We start from the raw sequence: 27,257 nt of genomic DNA, 5'->3' as shown, positions 1-27,257 counted from the left end.
AATACATGTATCACTGGATATCGGAGTGCATCTGGGAAAATTAAAAAACAGCGAAATTCACAAGTGATCTTGGAGAAACCTGTTGAAAGAGGTCATAGCACAGAAACAGAGAAGTGGATGTTTTAAGCGTGGTCTTAAAATAAGACTGCAGCAGTGAATAGAATGGGTTCTTCCTTGGTGATATGTTTTATTGAGCTATGTCTCTTGATTAAACTTAAAGTATAAGCCATAAGTATTAATTTAACTTGGAGCAGTGTTTTGTAGAGGAACAAGACAGTGCTATTTTCTAGTCTGTAGATTGCAAGAAGCAAAAATGGCCCTGAGTAGAATGATATGCTCTTCTTTTCGGATGTGGGAGTTTAGCAAGAGTTTACGGGTTACTGAGGAATATATATGCAATAAATGCCGTTGGTTGCGAATCCTATCAGATCGAATAGATTGGTTGGAGAGGCAGTTAGAGGCAAGAGAAATTTACAAGAGCAAGGAGGTGTGGTGGATGGCAGTTATAGGAAGGTGACAAAGTCTCAGATACAGTCACATAGATGGGTTAACTCCAGGAAAGGTAAGAGAGATAGGCAGGTGGTGCAGGGGTCTTCTGTGGCTATCCCCATTTCAAACAAGTATGCTGTTTTGGAAAATGTAGGGGGTGATGTAGGGGAAAGTAGCACAAACAGCCAAGTTTGTGGTATTGACACTGGCTGTAATGTAATGAGAGGTACGTTCGGTTCCAAACGATCGATTGTCTTAGGGGACTCTCTAGTCTGAGGTACAGACAGACATTTCTGTGGTAAGCAGCAAAAAATCAGAATAGTGTGTTGCTTCCCTGGTGCCGGGATCAAGGATGTCTCTGAGAGGGTGCAGAATGTTCTTAAGGGGGAGAGGGGTCAGCAGGAGGTTATTGTACACATTGGGACCAACGATATAGGAAGGAATAGGTTGAGATTCTGAAGGATGATTACAGGGAGTTAGGTAGGACTTTAAAAAAGAGGTCCTGGAGAGTAGTAATATCTGGATTACTCCCAGTGCTACGAGCTAGTGAGGGCAGGAATAGGAGGATAGAGCAGATGAATGCATGGCTGAGGAGCTGTTGTATGGGAGAAGGGTTCACAGTTTTGCATCATTAGAAGCCGTTTTGGGGTAGAAGTGACCTGTACAAGAAGGACAGATTGCATCTAAATTGGAAGGGGACTATTATACTTGCAGGGAGATTTGCTCGAGGGAGGATTTAAACTAGTAAGGTGGGGTGGGTGGGACCCAGGGAGAAAGTGAGAAAACATTTCAATCTGAGACTGGTACAGTTGAGAACAAAGGCAAACCAAACAGTCAGGGCATGCAGGGACAAAGCAGAGAACGAGGTAGAACTGATAAATCATACTTCATTTATTTCAATTCAACAGACCGAACATGGAAGGCAGATGAACTCATGGTTAGGAACATGGCACTGGGATATCATAGCAATTACAGAAATATGCACAGGGATGGACAGGACTGGCAGCTGAATGTTCCAGGATACAAATGCTACAGGAAGGATAGAAAGGGAGGCAAGAGGGGAGGGGGAGTGGCATTTTTGATAAGGGATAGCATTACAGCTGTGCTGAGGAAGGATATTCCCAGAAATACATCCAGGGAAGTTATTTGAGTGGAAACTAATAAATAAGAAAGGGATGGTCACCCTATTGGGATTTATTATAGACCTCCTAATAGTCAGAGGGAAATTGAGAAACAAACTTGTAAGAAGATCTCAGCTATCTGTAAGAATAATAGGGTGGTTATGGTAGGGGATTTTAACGTTCCAAACATAGACTGGTACTGCCATAGTGTTAAGGGTTTAGATGGAGAGGAATTTGTTCAGTGTGTACAAGACAATTTTCTGATTCAGTATGTGGATGTACCTACGCGAGAAGGTGCAAAACTTGACTTACTCTTGGGAAATAAGACAGGGCAGGTGACTGAGGTGTCAGTGGGGGAGCACTTTGGGGCCAGTGACCATAATTCTATTAGATTTAAAATAGTGATGAAAAGGATAGACCAGATCTAAAAGTTGAAGTTCTAAATTGGAGAAAGGCTAATTTTGATGGCATTAGGCAAGAACTTTTGAAAGCTGATTGGGGCACATGTTCGCAGGTAAAGGTACAGCTGGAAAATGGGAGGCATTTAAAAATGAGATAACGAGAGTGCAGAGAAAGTATATTCCTGTTAGGGTGAAAGGGAAGGCTGGTAGGTATAGGGAATGCTGGATGACTAAAGAAATTGAGGGTTTGGTTCAGAAAAGGAAGGAAGCATATGTAAGGTATAGACAGGATAGATTGTGTGAATCCTTAGAAGAGTATAAAGGAAGTAGGAGTATACTTAAGAGGGAAATCAGGAGGGCAAAACGGGGACATGAGATAGCTTTGGCAAATAGAATTAAGGAGAATCCAAAGGGTTTTTACAAATACATAAAGGACAAAAGGGTAACTAGGGAGTGAGTAGGGCCTCTCAAAGATCAGCAAGGCAGACTATGTGTGGAGCCGCAGGAGATGGGGGAGATACTAAACAAGGATTTTGCATCAATATTTACTGTGGAAAAGGGTATGGAAGATATAGAATGTATGGAAATAGATAGTGACTTCTTGAAAAATGTCCATATTACAGAGGAGGAAGTGTTGGGTGTCTTGAAAATGAGTAAAGGTGGATAAATCCCTAGGACCTGATCAGGTGTACCCTAGACCTCTGTGGGAAGCTAGGGAAGTGATTGCTGGGCCTCTTACTGAGATATTTATATCATTGATAGTCACAGGTGAGGTGCCGGAAGACTGAAGGTTGGCTAAAGTGGTGCCACTCTTTAAGAAGGGTGGTAAGGACAAGCAAGGAAGCTATCGACCAGTGAGCCTGACCTTGGTGGTGGGCAAGTTATTGGAAGGAATCCTGAGGGACAGGATGTACATGTATTGATTAGGATTGATTAGGGATAGTCAAGATGGCTTTGTGTGTGGGAGATCATGCCTTACAAATTTGATTGAGTTTTTGAAGAAGTAACAAAGAGGATTGATGAGGGCAGAACGGTGGGCATGATCTATATGGACTTCAGTAAGGCATTCGGCTGAAGGTTCCCTATGGGAGACTGGTTAGCAAGGTTAGATCTCATGGAATACAGGGAGAACTAGCCATTTGGATACAGAATTGGCTCAAAGTAGAAGATAGAGGGTGATGGTGGAGAGTTTATTTTGACCGGAGGCCTGTGACCAGTGGAGTGCCACAATGATTGGTGCTGGTTCCACTACTTTTCGTCATTTATATAAATAATTTGGATATGAGCATAAGAGGCCCAGTTAGTAAGTTTGCAGATGACACCAAAATTGGAGGTATAGTGGACAGCATAGAAGGCTATCTCAGATTACAACGTGATCTCAGATTACAACGTGGGCTGAGAAGTGGCAGATGGAGTTTAGTTCAGATAAATGTGAGGTGCTGCATTTTGGGAAAGCAAATCTTAGCAGGACTTATACACTTAATGGTAAGGTCCTAGGTAGTGTTGCTGAACAAAGAGACCTTAGAGTGCAGGTTTAGAGCTCCTTGAAAGTAGAGTTGCAGTTAGATAGGATAGTGAAGAAGGTGTTTGGTATGCTTTCCTTTATTGGTCAGAGTATTGAGTACAGCAGTTGGGAGGTCATGTTGCAGCTGTACAGGACATTGGTTAGGCCACTGTTGGAATATTGCGTGCAATTCTGGTCTCCATCCTATCAGAAAGATGTTGTGAAACCTGAAAGGGTTCAGAAAAGATTTACAAGGATGTTGCCAGGGTTGGAGGATTTGAGCTATAGGGAGAGGTTGAGTATGCTCAGGCTGTTTTCCCTGGAGTGTCAGAGGCTGAGGGGTGACCTTATAGAGTTTTAAAAATTATGAGGGGCATGGATAGGATAAATAGGCAAAGTCTTTTCCGTGGGGGTGGGTGAGTCCAGAACTAGAGGGCATAGGTTTCGGGTGAGAGGGTAAGATACAAAAAAGACCTAAGGAGCAACTTTCTCACACAGAGGGTGGTACGTGTATGGAATGAACCACCGGAGGAAACCATGGAGGCTGGTACAATTGCAACATTTAAAAGGCATTTGGATGGGTTTGGAGGGATATTGGCCAGGTGCTGGCAGGTGGGACTAGATTGGGTTTGGATATCTGGTCGGCATTGACGAGTTGGACCAAAGGGTCTGTTTCCATGCTGTCCATCTCTATGACTCTATCTATGACTTTGTTTAGATTAGACTTAGTTGCAACAGGGGATGTGTGAAAAAGACTGCTGTACTCTATCCTCTGACTTGAAACATGTAAGCTTCTTGTGTCATTTTTAATCTTTGTGTTAAGCGATCTGTATATGGGGATTGTTGAAAATATCTTTACTACAGCATCATTCAGTCAGGGATAGTCTGTCAGATTTGGATAGGATAAGTTATCCGGTTTTCTATTTTCTGTTCTTTGTGTTTCATTCTGTAATTTTGTGAATAAATTCTGTTTGTTTAATACTTGGCAGTCGGACCAGCTAATTCACTTTGGGAATACACTTATCAAAAACAAATAAAAAAGTTGCGGTCTGGCTGCCTACTTAAAAATGTTGTGTGGAGTAGGCCCTGGTCCATAACACCCAGTCTACACTTAATTTCCCCAAAGTCGAGGAGACCACATTTCAGGTGAAGCAGCACTTTACCTGCACTTCACACAATTTAGTCTACTGCATCCACTGCTCATAATGTGGTCTCCTCTGTATTGGAAATGACCCTGAGCTTCCTGTTGTCTGCTCCTTTAATACATCACCCTGTTCCCTGCTCAACATCCCTGTCCCAGGCTTGCTGCAGTGCTCCAGCAAAGCAGAGTGCAAGCTGGAAGATCAAGACTTCATTTCTTGCTTGGCGATCCTACAGCCCTTCAGACTCAATACTGAGTTCAATACTAATGTTAGGGCCTGAACTCCCCCGTATCCTAACTTCCTATCACGCACACCAGGCCTTATTATCGCATAGTCTGCCATTACACACTGCCTATTGTTAGCTAACAGTCTCCATTAACAGCTCTTTGTCTTCTTAGCCAAATCGTTATCAACTCCTTTATCTGTCCAATTGTTCATCTTTCTCTTTGGGCTCTATCTCTACCTATCATTTACTCCTTGCCCCCATTCCCCACCCTATCTTCTCTGTATAAACCAACATTTTTCTTGCTATTGTCAGTTCTGAGGAAGGGTCATCAGACCTAAAACATTGACTTGGATTTCTCTTCACAAATGCTGTCAGACCTACTGAGCTTTTACAGCAACTTCTGTTTTTGTTTCTGATTTTATCCTCACCTGATCAAAAGATGTGCAGTTATACCTGCCATGCTATTTTTGTCTTGTCTGAAAATTTGGCTGAAGTACATTTGTTTCCTTCCTCAAAGTCATTCATATATATTGTAAAAAGTTGCAGTCCCAGCACTAATCCGTGTGGAACCCACTGTTTATAGTTGACAACCTAAAACAAAATGCCTTGTCCCCATCTGCTTTTTCCTGCCCATTAGCCAATTCATACCAATATACTACATCCAACATAATGCACTTTTACCTTAGGACTCAATCTTTAGTGAAGTGTCTTGTTGTATACCTTTTGGAAATGCAAATACAACACATCTACTGGTTCCCCTCTATTCATTCTGGTTGAAACTTCCTTGAAAATCTCTAATATATTAGTCAGACACCATCTGCCTTTCAGAATGCCATTCTGACTTTGCTTGATTAAATTATGATTTTACAAATGTTTTGCTATGACTTTCTTAATAATTTATTTTTTCCCAATAATAGATGTTAGGTTAATCAGCTTATGGTTACCATATATATTACCCAATATATATTGTAAACATTTGTAGTCCCAGCACTGATCCCTGTGGAACCCACTAGTTACAAGTTGCCAACCTGAAAATGAATCCCTAATCTCCACTTGCTGTTTCATGCCCATAAGCCAATTCTCTATCCATTCTAATATACTACCTCCAACACCATAAGTTTTGTGACAAGATTTATGATGCATCTTATTGGATGCCTTCCAGAGGTGCCAATACAATGCAAGTACTGGTTTCCCTCTATCTTTTCTGGTTGAGGCTTCCTTGAAAAACTTTAAGAAATTAGTCAGGCACGATTTATCTTTCATGAGAAGTCATGATGACTCCAAATGATTAGGTCTAGATTTTACAAATGGGCTGCTATTAATTCCCTAATACTCGATTCCATCTTAAAACTGATTGCCCCATGTACGCATGAAATAATCAATCATAACCTGATTTCCTGAACCCTTTTTCAATGATCAAGTTATCTGATAACAACAGTGTACATCCCACTTCTAGCCAATAGCTGCAGTGTGAGCTTGCTCAACGGAGCAAGGTGAACCAATTCTTCACTGTTATTCAAGGGGCCAGAACTACTGTCTCTTGTGTAAAGTTCAAATCCAAAACTAATAAAAAAAATTCACATGTTGTCAAATTAAGCCTATTTGCTCTAAAATTTAAAAAGTTAAAGGTGACATTTTAAGGTCTTCAAGCTATTAACAGGAAATGACAGGGTAGATAAAGCTAAACTACTTTCACTGATTGAGGATTCTAGAACTAGGGGGATGGTCTAAAAGTAAGGCCAAGACATTCAGGAGAAATGTTTGGAAAGTAATGGTAGATGTTTGAAACTCTTCCAAAAATGGCAATGATTTTTAAATCAATTGTTAATTTAAATCTAAGGGAGATGAATATTTGTTAAGAAAGAATATTAATCAATGTGGGCCAAATACAGTTATATGGAGTTAAACCACAGATTAGCCATGATCTCATTGAGTAGTGGAACAAAGTCAAGGAGCTGAAAGGCCTCCTCCTGTTCTTTTGCTCCTATATGTTCCCTTATTTTAATAATGGTGTTGCTGTTTTTGTTTTCTCTCCAGGAAAGAGCTGAGTCTATTGCAGAAATTGTATAGTCTGTATGATGCTGTGATGAATAATATTAATGGTTATTATGATGTGTTGTGGACTGAGCTGGACATTGAGAAAATTAACGCTGAACTACTGGACTTTCAAAACAGGTAACTGAATTATATCCAACACATATAGCTATTTCTTACAGTATATATTTAATAGCACTTTCAGTTCAAGAATACATTATCAAGAATGGCCCAATGATACATCCCATAACATTCCTGATTTGCTAACGTATTTCTGAAGACTTAACAATATGTCATGCAATGTGACTAACTCATAATGCTTAATTATATAAGACTTTAAAATGTAAAACAGCCCACTGTTTGAATATCTCAGTATTAGCAAAATTGTGGCCTTTTTAATAGAGAAATAGCATAGTTTAATAATCAAAGCAAAAATGCAAAAGACTAGAAAGATAAAGTAATTAAATAAAGGGTATTTTTGTGAAGTTTCTGCAAAATCAACCACTATGAGGAGCACCAAATAACTGGCACAAAAATATTTTGAAATGACAGCTCTCAACTTTTAACTGAAGATTTGCACAATCTACAGATATTTTATGATATTCACCAAATGATAAAACCAACAAAACTAAGATGGGGGATCAAATTACTACAGATGCTGGAAGCTGTCCTGAAAAAAAAAATTTCTGAAGATCACAGCAGGTCAGATAGAGTCCATGGAGACAGAGCAAGCTAACTTTTCAAGTCTAAATGTCTGGAAGAAAGTGAGAACGATAAATGCTGGAGATCAGAATTAAGGTAAGGCAGCATCCGAGGAGCATGACAGTCAATGTTTTGAGTACAAGCTGTTCGTCCTGATGAAGAGCTTATGCTCGAAACATCGACTTCACTGCTCCTTGGATGTCGCCTGACCTGTTGCATTTTTCAGTGCCACACATTTTGACAGTGAAGTCTCGATGTCTCTTCATCAGAACTTTCTGTCTATGGATGTTATCTGACCCACTGTGATCTCCAGCATTTGTTGTTTTCAAAACCAAGATTGAACTGAAGTCGACTCACTGCCTCTGCCCATCAACCCCACAGCCTCCCTTACTGAAACCCAACTTCAGTGGGATTTTGATTTGATTTGATTTGATTTATTATTGTCACATATAGCTGAATACAGTGAAAAGCTTTGTTTTGTGTACAGTACAGGCAGATAGTAACATACAAGGTCACAAAGATCAGAGGGTGATTGAACAGTGCAAGGAATGCAAAGTTACAGCTCCAAAGAAGTGCACAAAATGCAAGATTAACATGAGATTTGAAATTTGAGTCGTCCATTCAGAAGTCTAATAACAGCGAGAAGAAGATGTCCTTGAACCTGTTCAGTACATGTGTTTAAGGTTTTGTATCTTTTGCCTGACGGAAGAGATTGGAAGAAATTATAACCAGGGTTGATTGGATCATTGATAACATTGCTGCCTTCCCGTGGCAATGGGAAATGTAGAAGGATTCAGTGGATGGAAGGTTGACTTGCATGATGATCTGGACTGTGTTCACAACTTCCTGTAGTTTCTTACAGTCCTGCGAAGAGCAGTTGCTATACCAAACTATGATGCATCCAGAAAGAATACTTTCTATGGTGCAGCTGTAAAAGTTGGAAAAATGTGGGGTTATCCACATCAGTTGCCAGAACAGGAAAGCAGATTATTATCTGAATGGTGGCAGTTTAGGAAAAGGTGAGGTGCAACGAGATTTGGGTATCATGGTAGAACAGTTGCTGAAGGTTGGCTTGCAGGTGCAGCAGGCGATGAGGACAGCTAATGGCATGCTGTCCTTCAAAGTGAGAGCAATTGAGTATAGAAGTAAGGATGTCTTGCTGCAGGTGTACAGGGCCTTGGTAAGGCCACGCCCTTAAATACTGTGCAGTTTTGGTCTCCTAATCTGGAGGAAGGATATTCTTGCTATTGAGTGAATCCAGTGAAGTTTCACCAGACTGATTCCCAGGATGGCAGGACTGACATATGAAGAAAGACTGGATTGATTGGGTTTGTACTCGCTGGACTTTAAAAGAATGAGGGGAATCTTATAAAAACTTTTAAAATCCTGATAGGACTGAATATGCTAGATAAGGAAAGAATGGTCCCAATATTTGGAAAGTCCAGAACTAGGGTCACAGTCTAAGAATAAGAGGTAAGCCATTCAGGACTGAGATGAAGAAGAATTTCTTCACTGAGAGCATTATGAATCTGTGGAATTCTGTCTGACAGAAAGCTGTTGGGACCAGTTCATTAAAACAATTCAAGAGGGACCCAGATATTGTCCTTGTGGATAAAGGGATCAAGGGGTATGGAGAGAAAGTGGGAATGGGATACTGGAATTGCATGATCAGCCGTGATCAATTGAATGGTCGTTCAGGCTCATAGGGCTGAATGGCCTACTCCTGCACTTATTTTCTAAATTGCTGTGCTCCTCATGGACATGCTATATTTCCTCAGCCTCCTGAGGAAGAAGAGGCATTAATGTGACTTCCTCACTATCGCATCAATGTAGGTAGTCCAGGACACTGCACCTTCCCCCGCCCCCCCGTTATAGGAACTTGACAATGCACTGGAACATAGGTCTTTCCTTGGGGTGGTGAATTATTATAGAACAGGCATACATAACCTGGCACCCTTACATCTGCTTCTGAAAAAGAGCCAGCCATGGAAATAGTTTCATAGCCAAGATATAGCCTTTAGGGAAGTGAAAAAGCAACTATCGATGTCTAAGATTTTAGCACACTATGATCCCAAGCCAGATGTGGTGCTGACATGTGATGGCTCCCCATATAGTACAGGAGTTGTATTGGCTCAGAATGCCCGATAGCATATGCTTCCCAAACTTTGGCTGAATGCATACAATTACAAGGTGGGACAGTTTCCAGGAGGCCAAGTGGCAATTGCAGATGCATTGAGCCGTCTTCAATTGGCAGGTGTACCACATGTGGCGCCACCACTACAAGAGTGCGTTATGGTTTCAAACTATCTATCTGGTTTTAAACTAACCACTGGCAATATTGGACTGTGGACACAAAAAGATCCAGTCCTGGCGAAACTGAAACAACTGATAACGATGAGAGAAACAAAAGGGCCATCGCAACCTGAATTGAAACTTTTCTGGACCCAGTGAGACCAGACCACACTCGAGAATGGCACATTATTATGGGGAGCAAGAGTGATTGGCCCAAGCAAAGGTCGCTGCCAGTTACTAGCTGAACTCCATCAGGATCGTCTAGGGGTTTCCAAAACAAAGGTGTTGGCAAGAAATTTTATCTGGTACCAGGCTCAGGTGCAGATATAACTGCATTGGTAGGGCAGTGCCCAGAGTGCCAACAAGGACAAAAGGATAAGAACAGCATGCCAGATACAAGACTCCTCTAAGCAAGGGAGGCAGTTTACTTCAGGGAATGAATTTTGGTGTCAAAACGAATGGAGTAGACCTGCATGCATACGAGACATGGTTGATGCAAGGTCAGGCCCTGTGACAAGCAAAGTTCAGGTTGGAGAGGTGGTGCTCTACATGCATGTGGACAAATGAAAGCTGCAAACTTGCAAAAGGAGCAGGAGCAAAATATTCCCGGCCCCTTAGAACATTCATAAAGGCTGTCAGAACCTGCGGTTCCCCCCTCCTGCCTAGCATCAAAGAAATCTCTGAGAAGGAGAAGGGCACAGCAGATGTCGCAGGCTTGATGCCATTACTGCCTGAAGAAACAGATGAATTTTGGCCGAGATGCATCTGGCACAAGAAGCGGGTTATAGTCGGTACACTCTATCAATATCTGAGGCAAAATCAGGCACATACAAAGTTCAGGTTGGAGAGGTGGTGCTGAACATGCATGTGGACAGATGAAAGCTCCAAGTAAAAGAACAGGTCTACATCCCTGGACTTAGAAGGAGAGCAATATAGTGATTAGAACAAGGTCAGCCAGAATCTGATTTCCCTGATTGGGCTGTTAACCTGGTCCAATCAAGAAGAAAGTGAGGACTGCAGATGCTGGAAATCAGAATTGAGAGTGAGGTGCTGAAAAAGCACAGCAGGTCAAATAACATCTGAGGAACAGGAGAATCAACGTTTTGAGCATAAGCCCTTCCTGATTGCCCTTCCTCGGATGCTGCCTGATCTGCTGTGCTTTTTCAGCACCACACTCTCCAATCAAGGAGCCTTGGCTGACAGATATAAACAGGAGTGTCAGGAGTTCTGCTCACTCTGAGAGCTGGCTCAGAGCTACCTGGGTCAGTGTCATGTACTCTGCACGTCTAAATAAATGGAGAATTGGTGACAGGACACGGGCCTTCATGGTGTTATTTCATTGACCATTAGTCATAGAGTCGTATAGTCATAAGGATATACAGCACCGAAACAGATCCTTTGGTCCAACTCGTCCATGCTGACCAGACATTCAAAATGAATCTAGTCCTATTTGCCAGCATTTGACTCATGCCCCTCTAAGCATTTCCTATTAAAATACCCATGCCTTTTAAATGTTGTAATTGTACTAGCCTCTACCACTTCTGCTGGCAGCTCATTCCATAAATGCACCACCCTCTGTGTGAAAAAGTTGCTCCTTTGTCCCCTTTTAAATCTTTTCCCTCTCACCTTAAACCTAAGTCTTCCACAACCTGGGGAAATACCTTGTGTATTTAGGTTTTTTTAAAAACAGCTGGAACAATGGAAGGGGAGTGGGCAGTTCTCACAGATCAACTTTTCTAGTTTTTGTTTGTAGTTGTAGCTGTCGGAAGCTGTTTGGATACCAAAAGAATTGGAGTTTCAGTAAAATGATTCCTAGCTGCTACTTTCTCTGAAATCTCACTTGATGTTGTTTCCTCCTGGATTGGAGAATTACCTATAAGAATCTGTGTCTGAATTTACCTTTTTACCAAGGGGTGTGTTTGTGGGATGAAACATTTAATTAGTAATGGGTACTGTATCTATTATTCAGTTAAGTTTTCCATAGTTAAGAAATTCTAAATTCCTTTTTCTTTCATTTGATTTTAATGACAGTGTTTAAATAAATTGTGGTTTGCTTAACATCGTGTAGTTTGGCCAGTTGCATCACATCTGGAATATACACATCACACCTACCTTCAAGTTAAGAAAAAGTTAGGGTCCAGGCTGCCTTCTTAAAATGTTGTGAGGGGGTCTGTTCTGGTCCATAACAATGGTTAGTAAGTTTATTGATCACGCTAAAATTGGTGGTATAGTAGACAGTGAAGAAGGTTACCTCAGGTTACAAAAGGACTTTGATCCATTGGGGCCAATGAGCCAGGCGTAACAGATAGAATTTAATTTGGATAAATGCAAGGTGTTGCATTTTGGTAAGACAAACAAGGGTAGGACTTTTACAGTTAATGGAAGGACTTTGGTGAGTATTGTCAAACGGAGACTTAGGTGTTCAGGTACATAGTTATTTGAAAGTTGCTTCGCAGGTAGACGGGATGGCAAAGAAGGCATTTGGCAAGCTTGTCTTCATTGCTCAGACCATTAACTATCAAACTGTAACTATCAAGCTGTAACACCAATGGTTGTATAGGACATTGGTGAGACCACTTTTGGAGTACTGTGTACAGTTCTGGTAGCCCTGCTATAGGAAAGATATTATTGAATTGCAGAAGGGCAGAAAAGTTTCACAAGAATGTTACTGGGACTGGAGGGTTTGAGTTATAGAGAGAGGCTGGATAGGCTGAGACATTTTTCACTGGAGGAAAGGATGGTATGGACTTTTTTGAGGTTTTTAAAATCATGAGTGGCATACATAAGGTGAATAGCAAATGTCTTCTCCCTTAGATAAGGGAATTCACAACTAGAAGACATTTGTTTTAAGATGTGGAGATGCCAGTGTTGGAGTGGGATGGACAAAGTTAAAAATCACACAACACCAGGTTATAGCCCAATAGATCTAGTTGACTGTACAAGCTTTTGAAGCATTGCTCCTTCAGGTAGCTAGTGGGTCAGGATCAGAGGACACAAAATTTATTGTAAAAGAACTAAGTGTCATACAACTAATGTGATATATTGAACAAAACTTGATTGCTGTTAAATCTTTAATCTTAGAATGGGGATGCATATTTTGATTGATTAATATGTTAATCCCAGAATGTCTTTCAAGTCACAGCCCCGAGATAACAAGGTTTTATGAACATATAAAAAAGAAGTGTCACTTTAGCTCAGATAATGCATGAAAGGTGTAAGGTGTGTTTGCATCCTAACATGAAGTCAGATTGGTTCTATTTCCAAAGTAGGAATTTATAAAATGTCACAGGGACTGACTGCCTGATGAGTGGAGAAAGATTTGAAAGGAGCCTGAGAGCCAACATTTTCACACAAAGGATGGTTTGTTTGTGGAAAGAATTGTGTAAAACTAAGTGGCAGGTGGAAGTACAGCTCCAACTTTTAAAGACATTTGGACCCATGTATGAATAAGAAAGATTTAGAGCGCTATGGGCCAAACAAGGATAAATAGAACTACTTTAGCTTTGGAAGCTTGGTTGGTATGAATGAGTTGGACTAAAAGGTTTATTTCCATGCTGTACAGCACTATGACTCTATTTAATCTACTCATATAGATTTCTCTTACAATAACAATATAATCACATTAAATGCACAGGACTTTTCAAAACAATCATACTCTATACAAATCCATTTTTGATCATGACACTTGTTTTCCTTTCCATTTCATTTGCTTTTGATATTGTATCTTTCTGTACATGGCTGATTTATAAATTATATAGCTGTGGTGTAAAAGCTAATGAAAACGATTCATATTTTTGGTATGAAGGAAATTTTTGGGTTATGATCTAATAAATAGCAGTCTCTTCAAAGTTGCTGGATATGTAGATGTCAAGATGTTATAGATATTGTCGATACTAAAGTTTATTGTCTGAACACCATTGTGTAATCCTTCAGTGACCATATGGGGTTAAACAATGAAAAGGTGCTGCTGACATGAAAACATAAAGAAACATAAGATATAGGAACAAAATTAAACTATTTGGCCCATCAAACCTGCTTCGTCTTTCATTATGATTATGGTGTCTTTCTCAAGTGCCTAACTTCTGCTTTTTCCCCATACCCTTTCCTGAGGAAGGGCATGTGCCCGAAACGTCGAATCTCCTTTTCCCTAGATGCTGTCTGACCTGCTGTGCTGTTCCAGCAATAAAGTTTCAGCTTTGATCTCCAGCGTCTGCAGACCTCACTTTCTCCCCATACCCTTTAACATCATTAGCTTCAAAATTAATCTATTTCTTCCTGAAATATATTCAGTGACTTTGCCTCACCAGCCTTCTGTGGTAGAGTTTCACAGGGCTACTCCCTCTGCAGCCCAGAATGGCTTATCATGTATTCTGAGATCATGACCCTTGTTCTGGATTCTTCCAGAGAGCAGTCTGTCGAGCACTGTCTGAATTTTATATGGATCAATGAGATCCCCTCTGATTCTTCAAAACCCCAGTGAATACAAGCCCAATTGACTCAGTCTCACCTCAAAAGGCAAACCTCACATTCCAGGAATCAGTCTAGTGGAACTTTGCTCTCTCTATAGCATGTATATCTTTCAGTAGAACATTAGAATCCCGACAGTGTGGAAACAGGCCATTCAGCCGAACATGTCCACACCAATCCTCCAAAGAGTAACTCACCCAGACCCATTCCTCTACCCTACTATCCGATATTTATCCCTGATTAATGCACCTAACCTACACATCCCTGAACACTATGGACAATTTATAATGGCCAATTCACCTAACATGTACATCTTTGGATTGTGAGAGGAAACCAAAGCACCCGGAGGAAATTCATGCAGACATGGGGAGAATGTGCAAACTTCGCACAGACAGTCATCCAAGGCTGGAATCGAATCTGGGTTCCTGGTGCTGGGAGGCAGGAGTGCTAACCTCTGAGCCACTGTAAGGAGACCATACTACATAAAATACTCCAGGTTTGTTCTCACTAAGGCCCTATACTGCTGCAGGAAGAATTCCTTGGTTCTGAACTCATATCCTTTGGCAATAAAGATCAACATGCCATTGGCTTTCCAAACTATTTGCTGCACCGGCACGCTTGCTTTCAAGACAAATGTACAAGAGCACTTGTGCCCCTTTGTACATTAACCTTGCCAATTTATCATATTTGAATAATACTGTCTGAAGTGGACAACTTTACATGCATCTCCATTTTAATGCATCTGCCAGGAATTTGCTCATTCACTCAACTTATCTCAATCACTCTGAAGCCTCTTTACATCTACCTTACCACTCTCACTCCCACCTAGTTGTGTATTATCAGCAATCGACGAAATATTACAATTGATGTCCTCAGTCATTTCATTAATACTTAATGTGAATAGTTGAAGCCCAAGCACAGATCTCTGTGGTAATCCACTTGTCACCACCTTCTATTCTGAAAATGATCCATTTATTCCAACTCTCTCTTCATGCTTGCGAAGCATTTCTTAATCCATGCCAGTGCATTATCATGATTTGATTTGATTTTGTGCAATAGCCTGTTTCCTGTTATACATTTTAATAAAGTAACCTAGTTCTTTATTAACTTTATAGTTTCTGTTATTGACTTTGGGTCCTCGATTTGGATTGGATTACTTCGCTTTCTGTCGCAATGAAGAATGCTATCATTTTATGATCTAATGACAAGATTATTTACTAACCCTTTCTCATTGCTCAAAGCTAAATCAACAATGGCTTGCCTCTGAGTTGTCTCGGCAATGTACTGGTCTAAAATTCCATCTTGTATATACTGTGAGAATTCATCAACAGTATTATTGCTAATGTAGTTTGCCAGTCCACGATGACAGATTCCTTGTTGTACACATCTCTAACTTCCTGTTTAAGACTGGCCCTTACATCACCACCATTGTTTGAAGAGACAACTTCCTTCATGTTTTCCATCCATGTTGTTCTTTAGCTCTACCCACATATTGGCTGCACATCTATCTTCCCAACACCAATATTTTTTTCACTATTAACTGATTTCATCTTTTAATACAACACCATCCCACTTCCTTTTCCATTACCTTTGGATATTCAGTTCCCAGCCTTGACCACCCTCCCAACATGACTCCATAGTTACAAACATATTGTACTTGTGTATAGCTATCTGCTCCATTCTTAGTACTGTAGGTATCAGCCTGGTGAACCTTCTCTGGATTACCTACAGTGCCAGTATATCTTTCATTGGATGATTGACCAAAGCTATTCACAGTATTCCAGCTATATCTATGTTAAAACAGGCAATAGAGCTGCTTCTGGTCTGATCTCTAATCACCCCAGGAGTGGATAGGCTTGGTAAACAGAGGTTGAGTGATGTGCCCAGAGTCAAGTGCTATCCACATGCTGATTAACTGTGGTTCATAGAAGTTGGAGCCAGGAAGATCTGTGCATGGAGTGTAGAACTTCCTGATGAGGTACAGACCTTCCTGATGATAGACCAGTTAGTCTGACCTCAGTGGTGGGAAAGATGCTGGAGTCTATTATAAAGGATGAAATTACAACACATCAGTAACAGGATAGGTCAGAGTCAGCATGGATTTATGAAGGGGAAATCATGCTTGACTAATCTTCTGGAATTTTTTGAGGATGTAACTCTGAAGATTGACGAGGGAGATCCAGTAGATGTAGCGTACCTGGACTTTCAGAAAGCTTTTGATAAAGTCCCACATAGGAGATTAGTGAGCAAAATTAGGGCGCATGGTATTGGGGGCAAAGTACTAACTTGGATTGAAAGTTGGTTGGCTAATAGGAAACAAAGAGTAGTGATAAACGGCTCCATTTCAGAATGATGGCAGATGCAGTTTAATGTGGGTAAATGTATGGTTATCCACTTTGGTGGCAAGAACAGGAAGGCAGATTACTACCTAAATGGAATCAATTTAGGTAAAGGGGCAGTACAAAGAGATCTGGGTGTCCTTGTACACCAGTCAATGAAGGTAAGTATGCAGGTATAGCAGGTAGTGAAGAAGGCTAATAGCATGCTGGCCTTCATAACAAGAGGGATTGAGTATAGAAGCAAAGAGGTTCTTCTGCAGCTGTATAGGGCCCTGGTGAGACCTGGAGTACTGTGTGCAGTTCTGGTCTCCAAATTTGAGGAAAGAAATTCTGGCTTTTGAGGGAGTGCAGCGCAGATTCACGAGGTCAATTCCTGGAATGGCGGGACTACCTTACGCTGAAAGACTGGAGTGACTGGACTTGTATACCCTCGAGTTTAGAAGACTGAGAGGGGATCTGATTGAGACATATAAGATGATTAAAGGATTGGACACTCTGGAGGCAGGAAACATGTTTCCGCTGATGGGTGAGTGCCGAACCAGAGGACACAGCTTAAAAATACGGGATAGACCATTTAGGACAGAGATGAGGAGAAACTTCTTCACCCAGAGAGTGGTGGCTGTGTGGAATGCTCTGCTCCAGAGGGCAGTGAAGGCCCAGTCTCTGGATTCATTTAAGAAAGAGTTGGATAGAGCTCTCAAGGATTGTGGAATCAACGGTTATGGAGATAAGGCAGGAACAGGATACTGCTTAAGGATGATCAGACGTGATCATATTGAATGGTGGTGCAGGCTCAAAGGGCAGAATGGCCTACTCCTGCACCTATTGTCTATTGTCTATTGTCTATGATGATACTTGATGAAGGGCTTTTGCCCGAAATGTCCATTCTCCTGCTCCTCAGATGCTGTCTGACCTGCTGTGCTTTTCTAGTATCACACTCTCAACTCTCCAGCATCTGCAGTCTTCACTTTCCCCCTGCTGCCCACTTGTCTGTAAATTTGGTATTTTACCCATGCCTGCAAAAGTCATGAGTTGAGAAGAAGTCAATTGCTCATGAGAACCAGTTCATCCTCAGGCAGCAGTACCCCCCACTCTTAGGCCTTCCTCTACATTTAGTGTCAAAAAATAACACTCAGCCAATAACTGTGACCAATCCTCACATTTTTTTATTGAATCCTATTCAAAACGTCTAGTGTTTGATGCTGATGGTACCAATGTAATGTTGGCTTACTTATGTGAATTAATCTGGTATTCACTGAACTGTTCTTTAATCTGAACCATTTCTAGGTGTCGTAGGTTGCCCAAAGGCTTGAAGGAATGGCAAGCATTTTTGGATCTGAAGAAGAAAATCGATGACTTCAGTGAATCATGTCCACTCTTGGAAATGATGTCGAATAAGTCAATGCAGCTAAGACACTGGAACCGGATTTCTGCAGTAACAGGGCACAAATTTAATGTGACGTCAGAAACATTCTCTCTGAAAAATGTCATGGATGCTCCACTGCTTCAATTTAAAGATGATATTGAGGTATATTTAATCATTAGTATTTTTTACTCAGAAATCATAGGAACAGAAATTGGCTTTGTCGGATAAAATGGGCAAGAGCAAATCAGAAAATAGTTCTACATTCCATCTAGATTTCCTTAACATTGACTTTTGTCAAGGTTTAATTTTAAAATTCCACCCTTTTTCCCTTTCCTACAGCAATACTTCAATCACATTCTTTCTACTTTGCATAGCTTGAAATTATTATGAGTTTGTATGCCTTCTAGCCATTATGCCATATACTGGATGACCTATTTCAAAGATACCCTGCACCTGCTTCTCCATACACACAAACATATGAACAAGGAACAAGAAGAGGCCACTTGGCCCTTTAAGCCTGCTCTGTCATTTGAAAGATCATGCTTAATCTGTCTTCAATCTCAATTCTACATTCCTGCATATCTTCTAATAACCTTTTATTCCCTGGTAATCAAAAGTCTATCTACCACTGCTTTAAAATTTTTTAAATATACTGTTTCCATTGTCTTTTGAAGAAGAGCTTTCCAAAGACTCAAATTTTCAAGACTCAAGGCAAAAAATGTTCATTCTAGAAAGAGGAGTTCTAGATTCTTCCACATTCTTTTTAAATCCACCTGGTCAAGTCCCCTCAGGATCTTATCTGTTTTAATTAAATCATATCTGAGTCTTCTAAATTTCAGAGCATACAGACCTAGCCTGTCTAACCTTTCCCCATAAGGCAGTACACTCATTGCAAGTATTAATCTTTTAGTCTAATAGAACTTCTCTGAACTGCTTCCAACATATTAACGCCCTTGTATAAGTACAATGACTATAGTACACAGTATTCCAGATGTAGACTCACCAATAGCCTGCATTACTAAAGCATAACCTTCCTACTCTTGCATTCAATTCCCCTTATAATCAAATATAGCATTTAATTAGAAATGAACAGAATAGATTAGCCTTTATTGTCACATATACTCAACATGCCACGTCGGGAGGCTGGTGTGCCAGGCTGGGAGGTCACCACGCTGGGAGGCCTATATGGGCAGAGACCACTATGCTAAGCCAGGTGGTCGCCACACCAGGACGTCACCACATCAAAGCTGGGAGGCTGCTGTGTCAGGCCACAAATTGTCAGCAGAGGCCAGGAATTGTCGCTTGGCGGATGCCAGGAATTGTCGTTGGAGGCTGTGAGTCATTACATGTTGAAAGCCAGAAGATGTTGTTATGGACCAGTCCAGACCCCCACAAAATTTTTCAAGGAAGTAGCCCAGACCCTAACTTTGCCAGTTGTTTTAAGCAGATGTATCGTGGATATTCCAGGGGGGATGCAGCTGGTCAAACCACTTAGTTTTAACCAAAACAGAATTTATTTACAAGATTACCAAATGAAACACAAACAAAAGCGAATAGAACACAGAAGAACTTAACCCTATCCAAAAACCCAACAGATTCCTAACTTAATGATACTGTTTCAAATACTTGCAACAATCCCCATAAATACCCCTTGGCACAAAAGGTAAAATCAAACACAAGGTCTTACAGAAGAGAGAGAGATGGCAGTATGGAGCACCTTCTTCCATGTAGCTATTTCTTGGATCAGCAATGTCATAACTAACTGAATGCTTTCAGTTAACAGCTAGACTGCCAAAAACCAAATCAAATCTGAGAAAAGCTGAGGCACTCCCCTTTAATTGTACATTTTTAAAAAACAATCTTAAAAGCCTTTTCCTGAGGCAGTATTTGTTAACTATAATCAAATTGACCCTAAAACCCACTCAAAACCAGACTTTTCAGAATTGTTGCTTTTATGACCTCACTGAAAAAAAGGACAGCATAACTTGTTAAAGGGGCAGCATTATCACACTTTTCCCCTTAAAAAACCCCATTAATATCCAAAGATGGTTTCATTTTAAAACCACATAATCTTAAATTGTTAGTACACTACAATACCCATATACATTACATTGGCAATAATCATGCAAACATGCACTACAACGTTTCGTTTCAGTCTGTTTTAGCCACAGCACTGAACACCTCCGTTTCTCACTCAAGTCTTGACAGTACGTCAGCAATCACGTTTTCTCATCCTGCCACATGCATAATTTTTAAATTGAATAGTTGGAGCAACAAGCTCCATCTAAACAGTCTGGCATTTTTATCTTACATTTCTCCACAAACTTCAATGGGTTATGATCAGTGTATATGATTATCTTAGATATGTTACTGGTAACACCGGTTAAAAATCAGACAACACTAGATTATAGTCCAACAGGTTTATTTGGAAGCCCTAGCTTTCAGAGCGCTGCTCTTTCATCAGGTAGTTGTGGAGCAGGACCATAAGACACACAATTTAAAGTAAAATATTACAGTATTATGCAACTCAAATAGTATATTGAACAAATATAGATTGTTGGTAAGTCTTTTCTCTTTTAGAATAGGTTGCAGGTTTCGGTTCATTAGTATTTATATCCCAGAACTCCTTTGAAGTCACATTCTCGAGATAACGTAAGGTTTTAGAAAAAACGATGATATCTCAGTTCAGACAATGTATTAAAGATGTGAAGTTAGAGTCTGTCTGTATCCCAGTCTTGGGTCAGACTGGTTTCATTTCCAAAGTGGGATTTACAAAATGTTACATGGATTGACTGCCTGCATTGACTGCCTGCAGATTGTGCAGTTTTTGAGCAAAATAGAACGTATCTGCAATATAATTCTGCAAATACAAATTCACCCCATAGACCTATATGGGTGCATGTGCATGAGAGAGAGGGAGACAGAGTGAGTGAGTGCACATGAGAGAGCATGTATATGCGTGTGTACAAGCTTGGTAAAGTGTGTGCGAGTGTTATGGAGCATAAGCCTGTGAAAGTGTGTGTGGGTGTGGGGGGGTGTATGTGTCTGTATATGAGAAAGAGAATGTGTATGAGAGATTGTCTGCGTGAGTGTGTCAGTATGTAAGAGTGCGTGTGTGTGTGTGCGTGTATAATGTAGTGGGGTCACCTATACAATGATATGAACCCAAGGTTCCAGTTGAGGCCATCCTCATAGGTACCGAATTTGGCTTGTTCAATATATCATTTCAGTCGCATGACACTGTAATATTTTGCAAAGAATTCTTTGTCTTAAAGACCTGCTCCACAACTACCTGATGAAGGAGCAGTACTCCAAAGGCTAGTCCTTCCAAATAAACCTTTTGGACTATAATCTGGTGTTGTGTGATCTTTAACCTTGTCCACCCCAGCCTAACACCGGCTCCTCCACATCACTGGTAATATAAACATTGAAATGTTGTAACACCATTACCAAGCTCAAAGTTTCATTCTCAGTTGTTGAATATTTTTGCTGATGAATGCTTAGTTTTCGGGAGAAATACCCAATAGGTCTTTCTACCTTCTCATCGTCTTCCTGCAAGAGCATAGCACTGACACCCACATCACTTGCATCAATAACCACCTTGAATGGCTTCGCATAATTATGTCTGCATAATAGTGCTGCAGTGGTTAAAACAGCTTTCAGGCTGTCAAATGTCTTCTGACAGTCCACTGCTCAGTGAAAATTCTTGCCTTTCTTTAGTAGTAAACAAGTGGAGCAGCCACACTGATAAAATCTAGCACAAATTTTCGATAAAATACACTCAATTCCAGGAATTGTAGTTTTGCTCTTTTTATCCATGGTATGACAAACTCTTCAATTGCCTTTGTTTTTGCATTCCTTGGGGCCACTTGTCCATGTCCAATGATATGGTCCAGAAAGGTTACTCAGGCTTTGGCAAATGCACTGTTAGCTAGGCACCAAGCCTGCCTCCCGAAATTGATCAAACAAGTCTGATAAATGTTGCAAATGTTCCTTCCATGTGTGACTAAAAATCACCAGGTCAACAATATATATGACACAGTTGGGTATTCCAGCAATTACTTTATTGGTTAGCCTCTGAAATGTGGCTGGCGCATTGTCATACCAAATGGCATGACTCTTAACTGATAGAGTCCAAAGCTGAAATTGCCTTCTCTCTCTCTCTGACAAACGTACCTGCAAGTCTCCTCTGAATAAGTCAAACTTAGAAATGTAAGTCGCTTATCCCACCTTTTCAACAGTCGTCCAAACGCAGAATCGGATATGCATCAGTCTTTGTAACTGCATTGATTTTGCGATAGTGCACACATAACCATTGGGTGCCATCTGGTTTTGGCACCATTACTGGGGATGAGCTCCAGTCACTGTAACTCACTTTGATTATATAGCCTTGGAGCTTGCATTCAGTCTCCTTTTGAACCTGCACCAACTTAGAAGGTATGCCTCTAAGGATGTTACTTAATCAGAACAGCAACTCCTATATCTACATCATGCATAATTAGGTTAGTACTTCCCAGCTTATTTCCACATATCTCCCCATGCGATAGCAGTAACTCTTTCAGGTCATTTTTGATTTTCCTCTGGAAGGTAACTCACTAATTTATCCCAATTTTTGACAACTTCCTCAATGTCCATCTTAATTTGAGGACTGTCCAATTCAAAATACTCTGAACTTAGCTCTTCCCTCTATACTGTAACCAATAACAAGTCTCCTTTGAATTTCCTTACCTGTTAAAATATTTTTTAATCACATTCACAAGACACACTGTGAGATTTCTTTTTGTGTGGAGTCCTTATCAATTGTCACAGCTCTCAATTTACTTTCAACTTGATAAAATCCACTAAACCTTGCTTTTAAAGGTTCACCTATCACTGGAAGTAACCTTATCCCTGATAGCAACATTGTGAGTTTTTGATTTCTTATCTGATTCCTGTTTCATTGTATGCTGTGAAATTTGTCCAGCTAACTTCCCTGCTCTATTTAATCGTCCCAAAGATTTGACATAGTCCAGATATATGGTCTCTGAATGCTGACTTATCAATCTCTCCTTAACCAATTTTGGTGGTCCTGTCACTTCATGTCCAAAAGCTAATTCAAATGGATTGAATTTGGTCAATTCATTTGGTACAGTGATCACAAAAAGAAAAATTATATTTCCCTTATCTCAATCATGTGGATAGTCTTGACTATAAGCCCTCAACACGGTCTTTAATGCCTAATGTGCTCCAAAGCTGTCCATAACTTCCTTGAGTATTTTTGATGTAACGTTTGACCCTTGATCTGATTATACTTCTGTGGGTAGTATGTATTCAGTGAAAAATTTGAATAACTCCTTTACAATCCTTTTAGCTGTGATATTGTGTTATGAAGCATAGAACATAGAACATTATGGTGCATTGCAGGCCCTTCGGTCCTCGATGTTGCATCAACCTGTGAAACCAATCTGAAGTCCATCTAACTTACACTATTCCATTATCATCCATATGGTTATCCAATGACCATTTAAATGCCCTTAAAGTTGGCGAGTCTATTACTGTTTCAGGCAGGATCATAAGACCATAAGACATAGGAGTGGAAGTAAGGCCATTCAGCCCATCGAGTCCACTCTGCCATTTAATCATGGCTGATGGGCATTTCAACTCCACCTACCCACATTCTCCCCGTAGCCCTTAATTCCTTGTGACATCAAGAATTTATCAATCTCTGCCTTGAAGACATTTAGCATCCTGGCCTCCACTGCACTCCGCGGCAATGAATTCCACAGGCCTACCACTCTCTGGCTGAAGAAATGTCTCCGCATTTCTGTTCTGAATTGACCCCCTTTAATTCTAAGGCTGTGCCCACGGGTCCTAGTCTCCTCGCCTAATGGAAACAATTTCTTAGTGTCCACCCTTTCCAAGCCATGTATTATCTTGTATCCAACGAATACAATCCCAGTATCCTCCGCCGTTCCTCATATGTTAGACCTGTCATTCCAGGGATCATCCGTGTGAATCTCCGCTGGACACGTTCCAGTGCCAGTATGTCCTTCCTGAGGTGTGGGGACCAAAACTGGACACAGTATTCCAAATGGGTCCTAACCAGAGCTTTATAAAGTCTCAGTAGCACAACGGTGCTTTTATATTCCAACCCTCTTGAGATAATTGACAACATTGCATTTGCTTTCTTAATCATGGATTCAACCTGCATGTTTACCTTTAGAGAATCCTCGACTAGCACTCCCAGATCCCTTTGTACTTTGGCTTTATGAATTTTCTCACTGTTTAGAAAGTAGTCCATGCTTGTATTCTTTTTTCCAAAGTGCAAGACCACGCATTTGCTCACATTGAACTTCATCAGTCATTTCCTGGACCACTCTCCCAAACTGTCTAGATCCTTCTGCAGCCTCCCCACATCCTCAGTACTACCTGCCTGTCCACCTATCTTTGTATCACTGGCAAACTTCGCTAGAATGCCCCCAGTCCCTTCATACAGATCATTAATATAAAACGTGAACAGCTGCGGCCCCAACACTGAACCCTGTGGGACACCACTTGTCACCGGTTGCCGTTTCGAAAAGAACCTCTTATCCCAACTCTCTGCCTTCTGTCAGACAGCCAATCCTCAATCCATGCCAGTAGATCACCTCGAATGCCATGGGCCCTCACCTTGCTCAGCAGCCTCCCATGTGGCACCTTATCAAAGGCCTTTTGGAAGTCTAGATAGACCACATCCACTGGGTTTCCCTGGTCTAACCTACTTGTCACCTCTTCAAAGAATTCTAACAGGTTTGTCAGGCACGACCTCCCCTTACTAAATCCATGTTGACTTGTTCTAATCCGACCCTGCTCTTCCAAGAATTTAGAAACCTCATCCTTAATGATGGATTCTAGAATTTTACCAACAACCGAGGTTAGGCTAATTGGCCTATAATTTTCCATCTTTTGTCTTGATCCTTTCTTGAACAATGGGGTTACAACAGCGGTCTTCCAATCATCCGGGACTTTCCCTGAGTCCAGTGACTTTTGACTCAACCAACGCCTCCGCTATTTCCTCAGCCACTTCCCTCAGAACTCTAGGATGTAGCCCATCGGTGCCAGGAGATTTGTCAATTTTAAGACCTTTTAGCTTTTCTAGCACTATCCCTTTTGTAATGGCAACCATACTCAACTCAGCCCCCTGACTCCCTTTAATTGTTGGGATATTACTCATGTCTTCCACTGTGAAGATTGATGCTAAGTACTTATTAAGTTCTCCAGCTATTTCCTTATCTCCCATCACGAGCCTTTCAGCATCAGTTTGAAGTGGCCCAATGTCTACTTTTGCCTGTCGTTTGTTTCTTTTGTATTAAAATAAACTTTTACTATCATTTCTAATATTACTGGCTAGCCTACCTTCATATTTGATCCTCTCCTTCCTTATTTCTCTCTTTGTTATCCTCTGTTTGTTTTTGGAGCCTTCCCAATCTTCTGATTTCCCAGTGCTCTTGGCCACTTTATAGGATCTCTCTTTTTCTTTGATACATTTCCTGACTTCCTTTGTCAGCCATGGCTGTCTAATCCCTCCCCGGATAATCCTTCTTTTCTTGGGGATGAACCTCTGTACTGTGTCCTAAATTATACCCACAAACTCCTGCCATTTTTAAATTGGCTCAGTGGTTAGCACTGCTGCCTCACAGCACCAGGGTCCTAGGTTCAATTCCAGCCTGAGGCGACTGTCTGTGTGGAGTTTGCACATTCTCCCTGTATCTGCGTGGGTTTCCTCCGGGTGCTCCTGTTTCCTCCCACAGTCCAAAAATGTGCAGGTCAGGTGAATTGGCCATGCTAAATTGCCCATAGAGGCAAATGGGTCTGGGTGGGTTACTCTTTGGAGGGTCAGTGTGGACTGGTTGAGCCGAAGGGCCTGTTTCCACACTGTAGGGAATCTTATCTAAATATTCCATGCCTCTACTACTCTCTGAATAAAGAACCTACCTCTGATATCTGTCCTATATTTATCACCCCTCAATTTAAAGCTTTGTCCCCTCGTGCTACCTATCACCATCTGAGGAAAAAGGCTCACACTGTCCACTCTATCTAATCCTCTAATCATCTTGTGTGTCTCTATTAAGTCACCTCTCAAACTTCTTCTCTCTAACAAAAACAGCCTCATGTCCTTCAATCTTTGCTTATAAGATCTTCCATCCATACTAGGCAATATCCTACCTGCACCCTTTCCAATGCTTCCACCTCCTTCCTATAATGTGGTGACCAGAACTGTATGCACAACTCCAAGTGGAGCAGTACAAGAGTTTTGTACAGCAGCAACATGATTTCATGGCTCTGAAACTCAATCCCTCTACCAATAAAAACTAACACACCGCATGCTTTCTTAACAACCCTATCAACCTGGGTGGCAACTTTCAGGGATTTATGCACATGGACACCGAGATCTCTCTGCTCATCCACACTACCAAGAATTTTACCATTAGCCCAGTACTCCGTATTCCTGTTACTCCTTCCGAAGTGAGTCACCTCACACTTTTCCACATAAGACTATATTTGCCACCTCTCAACCCAGCTCTGCAGCTTATCTATGTTCCGCTGTAACCTGCAACATCTTTTGGCACTGTCCATAACACCACTGACCCTGGTGTCATTCACAAATTTACTAAACCATCCTTCTCCATCCTTATCAAGGTAATTTATAAAAATGACAAACAGAAGTGGCCCCAAAATAGATCCTTGTGGTACACCGCTCGTAACTAACTCCAGCACGAACATTTCCCATCAACTACCACCCTCTGTCTTCTTACAATTACCCTATTTCTGATCCAAACAACCACATCACCCTCAGTCCCATGCCTCTGTATTTTCCGCAATAGCCTACCGTGGAGAACTTTATCAAATGCTTTACTAAAATCCATATACACCACATCAACCACTTTACTCTCATCTACCTGTTTGGTCACCTTGTCAAATAACTAAATAAGGTTTGTGAGGCATGACCAACCCTTCACAAAACTGTGTTGACTATCCCTAATCAAATTATTCCTTTCTAGATTATTATAAATCCCTTCTCTTATAACCCTTTCCAACACTTTACCCACAACCAAAGTAAGATTCACTGGTCTATAATTACAAGAGTTGTCTCTACTCCCCTTCTTGAACAAGGGGACTACATTTGCTATCCTCCAGTCTTCTGGCACTATCCCT

The 27,257-nt window shown here is 41.0% G+C and overlaps 1 protein-coding gene across 1 annotated transcript in view; it reads left to right on the top strand.

Moving 5' to 3' along the window:
- The window catches only part of LOC122540182 (dynein axonemal heavy chain 8-like), a 1,320,893-nt gene that overhangs the window by 678,067 nt on the left and 615,569 nt on the right, over positions 1-27,257 (top strand). Inside the window, exons 34-35 of the mRNA XM_043675532.1 lie at positions 6,921-7,058; positions 18,005-18,245. Coding sequence (XP_043531467.1) covers positions 6,921-7,058; positions 18,005-18,245 — 379 coding nt within the window. The remainder of the gene's footprint in view (positions 1-6,920; positions 7,059-18,004; positions 18,246-27,257) is intronic.

The sequence above is a fragment of the Chiloscyllium plagiosum genome, chromosome 3 (assembly GCF_004010195.1).
Source record: "Chiloscyllium plagiosum isolate BGI_BamShark_2017 chromosome 3, ASM401019v2, whole genome shotgun sequence".
Classification (NCBI taxonomy): Eukaryota; Metazoa; Chordata; class Chondrichthyes; order Orectolobiformes; family Hemiscylliidae; genus Chiloscyllium; species Chiloscyllium plagiosum.
This window is presented reverse-complemented; position numbering and strand designations above follow the sequence as displayed.